The 13847-nt window shown below is 47.9% G+C and overlaps 1 protein-coding gene across 1 annotated transcript in view; it reads right to left on the minus strand.

The window, feature by feature from the left end:
• The window catches only part of LOC144113390 (transcription factor LBX2-like), a 71573-nt gene extending 61204 nt beyond the window's left edge, over positions 1–10369 (minus strand). The window contains exon 1 of the mRNA XM_077646431.1: positions 9845–10369. Coding sequence (XP_077502557.1) covers positions 9845–10325 — 481 coding nt within the window. The 5' untranslated portion in view covers positions 10326–10369. The remainder of the gene's footprint in view (positions 1–9844) is intronic.
• Positions 10370–13847: the final 3478 nt, after the last annotated feature.

Genomic DNA, 13847 nt, shown 5'->3' on the forward strand with positions numbered 1-13847 from the left:
TCTAGAGGCCCGTGTACTGTGCGATGTCAGTGCACGTTAAAGAACCCTAGGCGGTCGAAATTATCCGGCGACCTTCACTACGGCGTACCTCATAGCCTGAGTCTCTTTGGAACGTCAACACCCCCCCCCCCCCCCCATAAACCATTCTTCTTCCCCTTTATCAATGGCGGCGCGCCTGTGGGATGAGGGCTGATAGCTTTTTCGTCATTTCCTCTATCAAAGGTGGGCTTACTACTCAAAAGTGACCCATAAACCCTTCCAAAAGTGACCCATAAATCCACCCCTGGCCCTGTGGTAACGATTTCTCATACTGATTCCGTAAGTGATCATGCTTGCGCCGGTTATAGACTCAGCGCAAGTGCCTGATAATAGGTCCTTAATTAAGTCCCTTTTCAGTTTAATGAAGTTTACTTCTAATATGAAGACTTGTTATGCAAGGTATACATATACGTGGATGTACACTAATTCCGCTAACCCAGATTCTAACGTGTTCGGCTGTGGACACTTGTAGAGGTAAACGAACATAGAAAACAGACTTCCAAGGCCGGCTCTCCACCGAATGCAGGGTGTGCCCGGCTTTTATGAGGCACTTTTGCGCATGCACGGTATTGAGGGGAGGCCCCCGAGACGGTGCCACTCGCGCGTTGAATTGCGCGAAGAGTAGGTGTTAACAACAGTGGCTGAGTGCGTGCAAACTGTTTACGGCCTCCGAGAGGCGCGAATTGCGAAATAAAATAACGCGCAGCACGCAACAGAAAAAACAAAAAGAACTCGCGTAGTACTCTCTCAGATGACCAAGACGGGCTTCCTCTCCGCACGGGCTCACTTTGGCGCTACTAACGAAGCGCGTTGCTTGCAACCACAGGAAAACTTGCGTTCAGAGAGGCGCAAGTGCAAGCTCCGTGCCAACTACGTGCGCTAATCACCCGCGATAGGTTTTTCCTTATTTTATTTACTTCCGAAATGAAAGGCTAATTCCCCTCCGACGTTGCATCGAAAGCAGCAGCGGGATATACAGAGCTTCGCGTTCTCAAACGCGTCAAGGGCGCACGTCTTGGATAAAGACGAGGAGGATAGCGGGAGGGCAGTTGAAAGAAAACACAATGCGACACAAAGTTTAGCGCGCATCTCTTGAACTTTGCGCGCGGAGATGCATGATTGCGCAATGCGTCTTATATACGCAGCGTCATCAGCAGCGTGGAAACTAAGGGCTGCAAACGGAGGGTCACGCGCGAGACGCGCTCTTTTTTTTTTCTTTTTTTTTCCCGGATGTGTGCATAAGAGCTGCACGATCTCTTGACGAGAATTGAAGGGGAGAAAAAAAGGAGAAGAAAGCAAGCAAGAAAGAAGAGAACACACCACGCGCACAAGCGCATCGCTCTCCTCGTCGAGTTAGGCGTGCTCGTATATGGACACGGCGGCCCAAGGCACGGCTGGCATGGCTGGATGCGTATACACAGACACACACACACAGACATTTCCCCATATTTTCCCGCCCGGACAAAAAACCGCGCGTCTTCCTCACCTTGACCGCCTCGCGGCAGGGCCCTCGCATTAGGCGCGAGATTCGTGTCTTTTCGTAATGTTTCTTGCCTCCACGACCGACGCGAGTGTAAATTTCTCTCGATCTGCTGCGTGAGAGAGAGAGCGCCGTGATCCTCCGCCGTGCACACGCACCTGCGGAATGCCGCTGCATTAAAGCCCACGCGAATTTAGACGCACTTTCGCTATTGGCTGCTCTGAAAACGGGCCCTTCGAGGCACGACACACGTGTACATATTTATGCATTTTTCCCATTCACGGCGGTCCCGCAAACATCAGTCCTTTCAGCGCGTTGAATGACTCGCTTCATGGCCTGGAGCATGCTGCACGACCCTCGTGCTCATGGCAACAAATCAAAGTGAACAGAGAGACGCCTCCACCCCCGACAACCAGAACTTCCAAATACTTAAGCGGGCCGGTATAAGCTCCACGTCATGCGCAGTCACAACTCGCAGACAAATAAAGTGGAGGACCAACCGCATTCTGATACCGTTTTTTTTTTGTAGATGCTTGAATCCGCCTGCTCGTTACGCGCGCAAGAATTGTAGTATTTCGCGGGCGCATTATAGCATGCTTACAAATACACTGATCAGTTAGCAGCGGTCGATTGACAATGAAACGTTTCGCGGGCCAAAAAGCGAGGCTCATCACAAGGAGCAGCTACATAAGACCAAACTAGCTTCTCTCGATGGCTCCCTTTCCATTTTTAAGCATACTACAACAACAGTTTCGTTACTCTGACGCCGGTGTTGCGTCCATTGCGCAAATTAACAGCGATATAGACCCACAGATGATGACCATGTCGTGTGATCTGCCCAGGTGGGCCTGTTTGCTGGTCAGACCCGATCAAAAGTCCGGCCTGTCAGCGTTGATCCAAATATAGACTCAACTATCGGCGGTGCCATGCATGTACAGATAAAATTTCGCAGGCGTAGGCCCAACAGTTTTCTCCTCATGAGTTTTCTCCCTGCTGTCTGCTTAGGGCCCACAGAAACATGGAGAAGCGTCTTATAACGTATATTTTGTTAACGAAAGAATGCGTGTTCAAATCAGTTACAAAAATCACATGGTAAAGCAGACGAAATTTGGCAGCTGTCTGGCAGCTGGGAGCAGAAATCTGATTTAGACAAATCAAGCAGCTTGGAAAGCTGCTCGGAGCGCCCCTATTGTTACACAGTTTTTGAAAAGCTTACTACGTGGGAGCTCTCTGACTTCCAATAGCACTTCGGCTGCAAAAGCGATGCATTTTTTTTAAAGAAAAGACAAACGTACACTGCAACGTACGCGGGGTCTGAAGAGGCGTAGTTGAGTTCTGTCAGGAGAAAAAATATTTCTGCTACAGCAGCCAAAGGTTTCAAGAGTGCCGTTTCCAAACACTGGAACTTATAGACAATCAAACAGTGTGTTCTAATCCGGAGTAAACAAGCGTTTTCAGGAGAGAAGAGAATGTATTTAGCGCATTCCATGAGCTAGTCACTAAAGCGTTTCTGTAATTTGAGCAGCGAAAGGAAGGCAGTCCACTGCCGAGACAGTGAACAAACTGTCGACATTAAGTAGTAAAATTTTCTAGGAAACCGGCCTTCACGGCAGTGTTCAGGGATATTAGAAAAAATTGAAATTGAAAATTGGTTTTCGGGGAAAGGAAATGGCGTGGTATCTGTCTCACATATCGGTGGACACCTGAACCGCGCCGTAAGGGAAGGGATAAAGGAGGGACTAAGAGAAGAAAGGAAGGAAGAGGTGCCGTAGTGGAGGGCTCCGGGATAATTCCGACCACCTGGGGATCTTTAACGTGCACTCACATCGCACAGCACACGGGGGCCTTAGTGTTTCGCCTCCAGCGAACTGCGGCCACCGCGGTCGGGTTCTAACCCGGGTACTCCGGGTCAGTAGCCCAGCTACCTAACCACTGAGACACCGCAGTGGGTGGAATATTAGAAGGGAAATATTAATTGTCACAGAGCGATACGAATACCAACTCACCGTTCATTTTGCTTTTTACTGCAACATATGGGATTTTATTGTTGAAAGAAGCGCCGCATTCAAGGTTCAGGCTGCTTTAATATGAACAAAGGCCATTGGGCAGAGTATTGCGCCGGTAATATTTTTTTTAACGGCACCACTGAGCGTCAAAACCGCAGTTCATGCTGGATGTTCACTGAAAATCACAGCACACAAACTATTTCTCCCTATCCAAGAAAATGAGATTGACTGTCCGCCTCAAGAAGTATATTTCAATCCCGTGCTGACGAGTAGTTATCATTCTACAACTATTCTCTTACGAGCTAAACTTTTGCTACTATATAGACTCAGGCCACTTGCTGCAAAACAACCGAACAATATATATCTTGCGCTCTATAGACTAAACAGAATTCTGCCTGGTGTGCAACAACATTGGTAAATCAAGTGTGAAAACTACGAGTGACCCAGAGCGGTCAAACATGACTTTTCGGAGTGTTTTAGAATTTCTTTCTGTAGGCAGACCGTCACTCTTGCGTGCATGCAGCTAAAGAACCAACCGCAATGAAAACCGAAGGCCAGGGGTCGTATTGTGCGACAACTGCATAAAAATTGAAAATTGGTTGTTGGGGAAAGGAAATGGTTCGATCCTTGCCGCGGCTATAGAATTTCGATGGAGGCGAAATTCTACAGGCCCGTGTGCTGTGCGATGTCAGTGCACGTTAAAGAAACCCAGGTGGTCGACATTTCCGGAGCCCTCCACTACGGCGTCCCCCATAGCCTGAGTCGCTTTGGGACGTTAAACCCCCATAAACCATAAACCAACCAAATGAAATGGCGTAGTATCTGTCTCACATCTCGGCGGGCACCTTAACCGCGCCGTAAGGGAAGGGATAAAGGAGGGAGTGAAAGAAGGGAAGAAAGAGGTGCCGTAGTGGAGGGCTCCGGGATAATTTCGACCACCTGGGGATCTTTAAGGTGCAGTGACATCGCACAGCACACGGGCGCCTTAGCGTTTCGCCTCCATCGAAACGCGGCCGCCGCGGTCGGGTTCGAACCCGGGTACTCCGGATCAGTAGCCGAGCGCCCTAGCCACTGAGCCACCGCGACAGGGTGACAACTGCAAGAAATAATGATGAGGCAAAAAAAAAATGAAAGGGGAAAGACAAGTGCATTCCCTTTTCATTTTTGTGCCCCATCATTATTTCACGCAGTTAACCGTCTGTGATATGAGGGCTGATAGCAAGGAACGCATATCTCGCCTGTTATCAAAGGTACAAAGGCATGATAATTAATTAGAAAAAAGGATCATTAAGGACCTGGAGTTCTCATATACGTAACAAGGCTGTACGGTGCGGGAACGTTAGCCGATGAGGAGAACCAGTGAGACAAGCCGAATCGTGATATCCAACAAGAGCTACGCCGTGCTGTCTGGAAGCACTACGCTTGAGGGGAATCTTCTGAAGCTCTTTCTAGACTTCCAGCAGCCATATGAGAGTACGAACCTTCCGGAGCCATGCCTTGTACCCCGATATCTGGTTGGATGGTTTTACCGCGTCTGCTTAGACGATGCGATTTTTAAGTACGCAGTAAGCAAGATTTCACTCCAATATTCATGAAATTTTAAAATCATTCGTGCTTTTTTTGTATTCAGCTGCTCATCGAACAACCATAGCGTTGTTCTTGTCTGGAAAATGTATCACACGAGGTGTTTTCCTTTCTTCAATTCGTCACATCGTATAATGAAAACTCAAGTGAACCACTTCGTGGCTGTGTTGTTCTTGCGCGCGCAGAAATGCGAAACTCCAAAAAGAGCTGGATTCACAAAAGCGTCCTTGCGGACGTTCTTCTCCTGGTTTACAGCCGCTCGTCCAATGTTGGATCACAATAGCCAAGGAGACGTCTGCACCTCTGTGGATGCAGTCGCTCGTCTACCATCATTGCGCAATTTAAGTACATTATATCGTTGATGGCACTGTTCTTTCAACACTGCGTTTCACTCCACAAGGCTCAAGCATTTCTTGAGCTACAATAATTGTTTAAACATATATACATAAAGAATACCATCTAGTAAAGGATGGGAAGATAATCCGACAAGCTGTGCCAGTGGCAACTTCCGTGCCTGAATTCGCTGAGCGTACCAAAACATAAACACTGCAGGCGTGAATAAGGTACATTTTTCCTGTTCAATTAACATTGCACTCACTACATACTCACGGGACAAGCGTATAATATTCCAGTGCCACTGTGGCAGGGGGGCACCAATTTACAGCATTTGAATGACGCACTCAAGCGCGCATGCCAGAACATCACGAAAAACGAGGGGGCGAGCTGGGCGCTGGGCCGCTCATTTCCACATCATCATGTGGCGAGCAGTGATATAACACACTGCGGTTTCCGAGTACTAATGCCACCTTAACGACGCCACACAGGGCCCATGGTTCCGTCAGGATAAACAAGCAACACCTGCACTGTAATCAGACCCCATGCAGCTGGCTGCCTTGAACACATATGCCCATCGACCCTCGTATACATCGTTGAACTTAAGCATGCATGGCTGGACATGAAAGTTTGTGCGCTTGAATGGACGTGCGTACTTACATTTAAATCTACATTCATAGAAATTTCGCCAGCAGCACTCGAGAAAAAAAGAACCAATATTGATGAATATATTGACGTCGACATAATACCGATAATATAAGATTTGGCCGCCAAGCAAGGCGACTTGTTTCTTTTCTAATTAAATATTGACTGCCAGTAAAAAATTGCTTCGCAAGGGAGAGAAAGGAAAGATAAAGTTCATTATTCCCGAGCTTTTGATAGCTTGGAGGTGCCCGCTATCTATAGGCAGAACGGCCCAAGGCGTTACGTATGCAATTCAGTGCATTAAGACATCTCTTGTTCGCAATTACTAGGTTATGGGCAGCGTTAGAAGAACGTGCACCTCGTACCGGGTAACGTGGCGGCTCTTATTCCTGAAGCTTTGCTAAAGTTCATATCAGTTTGAGATTGGTCGAGGGCTCCTTGGTTGTATGCCGTTATGTTGGGTGTCGTCATTTATTTCCACCCCACAGGCATCTCAAACCCCAAACTCTCAGTGGTCACGCACTGTCAGGAGCAGCCAACAGGGTCAGTCGGCCCATGCCCGTGATGACAGATTGCGCTTGAACATTCGTTTCTTTCTCAAAACAGATCAAAAACGAAATTCCCTACCAAGCGAACTTTACACATCTCACTCAGTAAGTGAATTCGAAAATAATTTATGCGCTCCCTTCGCGACTTCCACTTCTGCCTGACACCCATTTTACCCCATCCATTCGTTGATACCTCGCTTTGCTCAATGGTAGCAAGTACCGCTACTGCGCAGGCTTGCACCTCTCTACTGTACGGCGGCACCTAATTTTCTACTTCACTGTAGCGTGCCGATGACCTCAGGTCTTGGGAAGTTGTGCAAATCGTCTATTTTTCTTAGGCACAACAAAAATCTCCGCCTTGTACAAGCCCTCACAGAGCCAACGGTATCAATAAAGAAAGAACCGAACCTACGTAAAAAGAGCTCAGTTTTCTTTACTCTTGTTGATGGTGAATGTGTATCCTTCGTTGTCTTTGTATCTCTTACATGACCACTGTTTACTCGTGCGCTACCTCTCCATTTTTCACCAACAGGCATTTCACTTTTGCGCGCTACTACATGCACAGCAGTTTTCCTGAATATAGCAAAACTACACAAGCAGTTTTTAGCCACGAGAAACCACATAGGTCGCACTGGAAAATAAGCGAATTTGATTTTCAGCTATCTTTCCGTGGTCACTTTAGCGATCTAATTATATTACGTTATCTTTGGTTCCCACACCATAAAAAAGCACGTCTTGGTAATTAATCAGAGTAAGTCACATGCGCGGCACCAACTGAACTGCAGTGCGTTTTGTAAACAGAAACGGTCTGAGCATTTCAGCGTTGTGGACATCAGCAGCTTCCATGTACCATTTGGCATATGCATGTATTGCACGCTTCGAATGTGCAAGGCATATCTGCTCCGCTAGGTGAAAAGGTGCGACAGTGTTTTTTCTGCCTTTTTCGTACGCATCGGCCGGTACATGCAGCATTTTGTGCGGCCCGGGACATTTGTCATTATGTCATTATGCCTCATTCGCTCAAACCTTTGCACTTGATACTAGTATGCCGTATACAAAAATGCGAACTTTCGCATATTAGGATGCATTTTTTTGGCTCACTCCCGTAGTAAGCTATATAACTACTGCATTCGATCATCGAGCGTGAAGGTACCAGTATAGCACAAGAAGTGTGTGGATGCTGAAACCAATAAAAGCTGAGATTTCGCAGGACTTAACGGACTCAGCGACGCATCGCTTTATTTACGGAGACTTTTCTGACTTCGCTTATCATGGTTTGCGTATTTTGAAAGAATTCGCAACTCAACGTGCGCGCGTACAGCCAAAAATTTTTTTTTTTGATGAACGTGATTGAAAACAAACTATAATGCGCCCTTGTTTTGAACAGCGATCACCTTGTGTGGTGCCATGAATATATTAAATTTTTTATTCGCAACACGTGTTCCGTTCTTAGATCAAGACAACACCGTTTGTGATTGCTGCAATATGGCAGTTTTCGTGTGCAAATTGATTCGACAGCGATGGCTTCGATAATGTTAAATAGTTTATCATCATCACGGCTAAGGACACGCTGATTTCTCGATATGTATATTAGGCTCACTGCTACGGCTAACACTTGGCCACTGCTATGGAGAATAGAAAACATTCTCGCGCCGGTTTCTGTTTGAGAGCACATTCGCGCACAGAGTAATATAGGACTCGCAGGTGGGAAACGCCGAGGGAAAATTGACAGAATATTTCTTCAAGCTTGCACTAATTGTGGAAACGCGTTAAAATATTCTTTCAGTGAGATGTGCGAAACCACTGGTTTTACTTGCATAACGAACGCGTGCCAAACACTGACCTGTGTGAGCGTTTTCATTTTGCTTCGATCAGACCTGCAGTGAATTGCAGTGCAAGCAGACAGAGATTTGCATGTCTGCGTCCTGGATGCTTTGAACTCTCCATTTCAAACAGATGACTCACCACTCACAGAGTGTTATGCACTTTTCACGTCGTTTCAAACATATTTAGTACTAGCCCCTCCTGAGTATGCTGCTTATACCGCTTATTAGATCGATTCTACAACGCGATATTGAGGTTCAAATCATTCCATCGCCAAGTATGACACCTTTTTGGAAACTCATCCTCTCGGGGTCTGCATAAGCGCGGATCCCGACAGCGTTTTGTAAAAATGGTCTGCATGTTTTCGGTGAGAGAACCGCCCTTATAAAAAGGGTCTATAGACAGTCTATAGAGTTCTGATTGACTCTATTGCCTTCCTATACACATATCTTTTTGTCTATTCATAGTCTATAGACTGTCTATTGACAAGTGTCTACTAAATGTGTATGGCCATAAATCTATAGATTGTGTATAGACTATCTATAGGATTTGTATTGCCTATAGACTATTCTTTAAGGTTTGTCTATAGAGAGTCTATAGACTTTATAGACAAAAGTCTGTGGACAGTCTATAGACTGTCTAAATAAATTTTTGTAAGGGCGGTACTAAAGAGAATATCGTCACGCTTTCCTTACGTTCTTTCGTGCGCATTACAAAAGTATACAATGTGGCAAAAGCTTGAAGGCACTGTGCTTGCTGCCTTCTGCAATTTCCAACCTGCTATCTTTTCAACGGTTAAAGTTGGCCGCAGTCTTGAACTTCCGTGCCCGTTATCACCAGCGGCACAAGAAATGAAGATCAATGCTCCTTCAGCGCTCCTGATTTTTCGTGCGTGCCTGTCAGCAGGTTAGCAGAGAAGGACCATGTGCATACGCGCTGCTCTACACCGAGAACTCAAGGGTATTGTGCATTTGAGACAAGGCAGCGTACACGTGTGGCGAAGTGAACCCGTGATTGTTTTGAGGATGCAGTGCAAACTGCAGGCTTCAAAACACTCACACATTCAGCGTGCAGAAGGCGCGCCCGACTGCTCGCACCAGAAGCGTAAGAACGGAAACTTAGCTGTGCACTCTAAGGCGTCAACGGATCATGCAAAGTGAGCGAGTGCAATGGCACCGATAGTTTCTGTTTGTCTGCCACGGATGACAGCACTGGCGTTAAGGTCAACCCCTCACGCGCACTTTGTCAACCATCAGAGCCGCGAGCACGACAAGACACCAAGACATCCGCGGCGTTCGGCGCATGCAGTGAGAGCGGCTCGTGCCACGTGCCGCTGGGGAGCGGCACGTGACACTGGAAGCGGCGGCCTGAGCGGCGTGACTCACCGGCTGCGCGGTCTCCAGACTCGAGCCCCTCGAAGGCCTTGCTCGTCATCTCGAAGAGCGCATCCAGCGGCGACGTGGAGCTGTGCGGCTGCGGCGCCGCCGGGCTGTCGGCCGAGTCACTCTCGGAGCGCGAGTCCTCGTCGGTGGAGCGCGGCCGTCGGCGGCCAGGGCTCGCCGACTCGAGGTCCCAGGGCCGCACAATGCCGGACGCCCGGCGCGCGGGCTTGTGGCTCAGGATGTCCTTGATGAAGAAAGAGGTGAGCGGCTTGGGCGACGGGTTGGCCGGCGCCTCGAGCATGCAGAGCCGCTTGATGGGCCGAAAGTACTCTTCGTCCTCGGAGAAGTCGGCGCCGTCCAGCGAGGCCGTGCTCACCACGTCGAGTAGCTCTTCGTCGTCGCGCGCCGGCCGCAGAGGCGAGCCGGCCTCGTGCGCGGGCGACGCCGCCGGCTCGTCGGGCTGCTGGCCCGCACCGTCCGCCATGCTGTGCGCCGCTCTGGCTTCAGTCGCGCTGTCTGCCCCGCGGCCAGTCCATCACACGCCAACGCGGTCACTCATGGCTCGCAAGCAGCCCTGTCGGCGCCCGGCGAGGGGGCCGCTCCCGCCGCCGCGCTCCGGCCAATGGCGCCACGGTGGGGGCGGGGCTTCGCGGCGCGCGGGCTGGACCGGCTCGGGCGGCGCGCCGCGCGCGGATTATGCGCGCGCGCGGCCGATGACAGGCCGCGATCACGCCGTCACGAACAGCCGGCTCCCAAGGGCGTAGCGGTGCGCGAATGTGCGGCCCCGTTTCGCCGTTGGACGCGAAGACACGGCGCCCTGTCGAACGTGCGTGGGCCGGCATGGCGGCCTAACTTTACCTCTTTAACCTGAGCACGTAATGGGCCGCACGCTCCGTATGGCGTTTTCTTCCCTTCTTCGGCGCTTCCTCCCCCATCCACCACAACACAACGCCCTGCTGTGCGTGGGATGGATGCGCAGGGGAAAAAAACGCAGAAGCGAGTAAATACCTTGACTCAGTTGAGTTATACCCTCTCTTTGGACACGTGACGCGGGACTTTGACGACCACTTTCAGCCGAGTGCAATCTGTGATAGCTGCATGCAAATATCGACTGCCCGAGACGAGGATGCACCGTTACTTTACTGATGATGCGAAAACAAGCTGCATTTACGGTTATAAATCCGGATATTTTGGTGAAAGCAGTGTACAGAAGTGCAGCCTGTCGATCAGAAATACTGAAAACAAAAAAAAAAACACTGAAAATCAGCCTCAGAATGTGCGACAGAAATGATAGTGATATCACCATAATTGTGAGTTCCTACCACACAAGTGGAAAACTCAATATCTTCAATGGCTGAAAAAAAGGAATGTCGGGTTTATTTGAGGCAACTGACTCAAAACATTAAGGCAACGAAACAGCTTAAATCAGCTACACTGCAGGATACAATGCATCTTGAAAACCGACGAAACGCTTGACGAATCCTTTCGGCCATTTCAGGTTTTTCTAGGCATATATATGTTTGTACCAGAAGTATTAAATTAATCACACTTGCTTGCTTTCGTGTTGAGAAGCCCGCCATTTTGCAACTCACGGGAGCCGTATAAATGTCTTCTTTCCTCATCGCATGTGCAGAAGATCGAAGAAAGGCATCGTTCTGTGTCTCTCTGCACAGACACTCTAAAATGTACAGCATTATATTATTACTGTCTTTACTCTTTGGTGAACAGTGGCTACATCTAACCGGATCGCGTGCGGGTAACAGGTATTTGTATAGGCTTCCATTTTTTTGCTTACGCTGGACCCGAATACTTCGTGCGCAACAGTTCACTGACGTTCAACTGTGGGAGAGTCTGCGAGAGAGACCTGAGGCAATATTAGAACACGCACAATCTATGAAAAGTCTGATGACATATCCCTGTTTTGTTATACAGCTTTCCATGATTTATAAATGCCTATCTAAACGTCATGAAAAGTCAACCACCCATGCACTTGAGACCGAAAACATCTGTTGGAAGCGGGATAAAATTTCGAGTCGAAATTGTTGTTCGATCAGTGGTTTCTACGGCAACGTTGCCCTACAATAACCAATTCCCCCCCCCCCCCCCCCCTTTTTTTTTGTCTTCTGTCTTGTTTGAAGCTAGTCGATAGCCTGAATAGGACATCTATATTATAATCTTGTGACTTTTTTCATCTCGCCGTTTTCTCTGTGTTGTAATTTCTGTACGTTTGCGTTGATGTAATGAAAAGCTTGCACAGTATAGACATCTTGCACGCGGTTTCCGCCTTGCATGTTGCGTTAATTGCCTTTTTATGTGGGGCAGTTTTCGCCTCGATTCTTTCGAAATGCAGCGTCAAATACCTTCACTTCTGAGGCTCTTATCTACAAAGCATACTATTGTATGGTGCGGTCGATCGGTGTATTCTATAGACACCCTCGTCACATTAAATGTTAATGAATGATCATTGTTGTTGCTGTAAGTGCAACAATGAAGATATCGTAAATTTCGCACTGAAAGACTCCGGAAAGTGGTTCGATGATGCAGTGTGTTTTCTTTATTCATTATTTCCCTCCACCCCCCGCGGAAGAAAGAATGGCCAGAGTCCGTGGCTGCTATTGCGCGTGTACTGTTCTCGGGAAAATCGCGATAGCACTGAGATGTTAACTTATATGCCGACTAATTACAACGGGATCTAAATTTATGCAAGCTTTTTTAATATACGACCCTCTAACGTATTATCCTGTGCGCTTTACACGCATGTTTGTTGGGGTGGATGTGATAAAGAGAAGCAAAAATAGAATCACCTGTAAGCAATGAAAACAATACGCGGCACTGTCAACCCCCTCCGGAACGACAGCTGAGCACCAGTCTCATTGCTGTCCCAAACTGCTTAGTTCTCCATGTGCATCAGCTGAGCACAGCTGGCAGAATCTCCTCTATCGCAGGTTTGGAGTGGGGAAAGAAAGGAAGAAAATTACGTTGTGTCGATTCATTGATATTTAATGTTCACTCTCTTTTCCACCTGCCTTTCAGACCCTGCAGCTTCTGTAGCGCTGAATCTAACTGAGAGGACTAGTGCCACTTTTTACCCCAGTGGGTGGCAGCCCTTGTAGAAGCGTCATTTTCACGGTTACCTGTGAATCACTGACACAGATTTTTATGAGAATCATGTTACGCGTCTCTCGCGCGCAAGCAATACTCCCTTGCTGTTCACGTTCGCATGTATAACGGGTTGAAAACTGTACAAAAGGTAATGAACGAGCCTTGTCGGCAATGTTCCTTGTCCGGGTCCGTGGTTTAAAGGGGACACCTCCAGCTTAAACATAACTGTTTTGCCCTGTGGCATTGCTTTATTCGCAGGTATCACACTGCTCACTTACAGCTGTAAAAATAGTAATCACGAAATTCAATTGTTGCGTGAGCACGCCTTTATTCTTATTGTTGTGTTTTATTTTTAAGGACTGGTGGTTAAGCGGTCTACTGCTGCACACTCTAGACATATTTTACTTTGTATCCTTGGATATCGCATCCACAGTTTGCAAGTAACAGGTATGTGCTCGCGGAAAGGCACGCTTCCGCGGATGGTCTCATTGAGCCATTACGAGCAAGGATTAGAGGGATTCGAATAGGCTTGCTGCAATTTATTAGCGAAGCAGAGCGGCCCATTCTTCTGGCGAGGATGATAGTGACCAAAAGCATACAGGTGTCAGCCACAGGGTTTATTGAGCTAAAATAGCGTGCACGAGTTCTTTGTGAGTAGCGCTATATTGGCCAGAATTCTACCTTCTCCAATCATGGAAATTTGAAGAAGCTTGACTAGGGGGAAACGGCCGAAAAAGGGTGGAGATTGAAACTGGAACCGACACATTGCGAACAGTCGATAATCAATCAAAAAGGAGAGTAACGAGGATTTTTTGTATAGAGGATATAATAAAATACGTTATTAACCTTACCTTTTTTTCCTTCGCTGCACGCGCCTCGTCTCACCTGGCGCATCACAATGAAA

This window comes from Amblyomma americanum, chromosome 1, assembly GCF_052857255.1.
Source record: "Amblyomma americanum isolate KBUSLIRL-KWMA chromosome 1, ASM5285725v1, whole genome shotgun sequence".
NCBI classification, from domain to species: domain Eukaryota; kingdom Metazoa; phylum Arthropoda; class Arachnida; order Ixodida; family Ixodidae; genus Amblyomma; species Amblyomma americanum.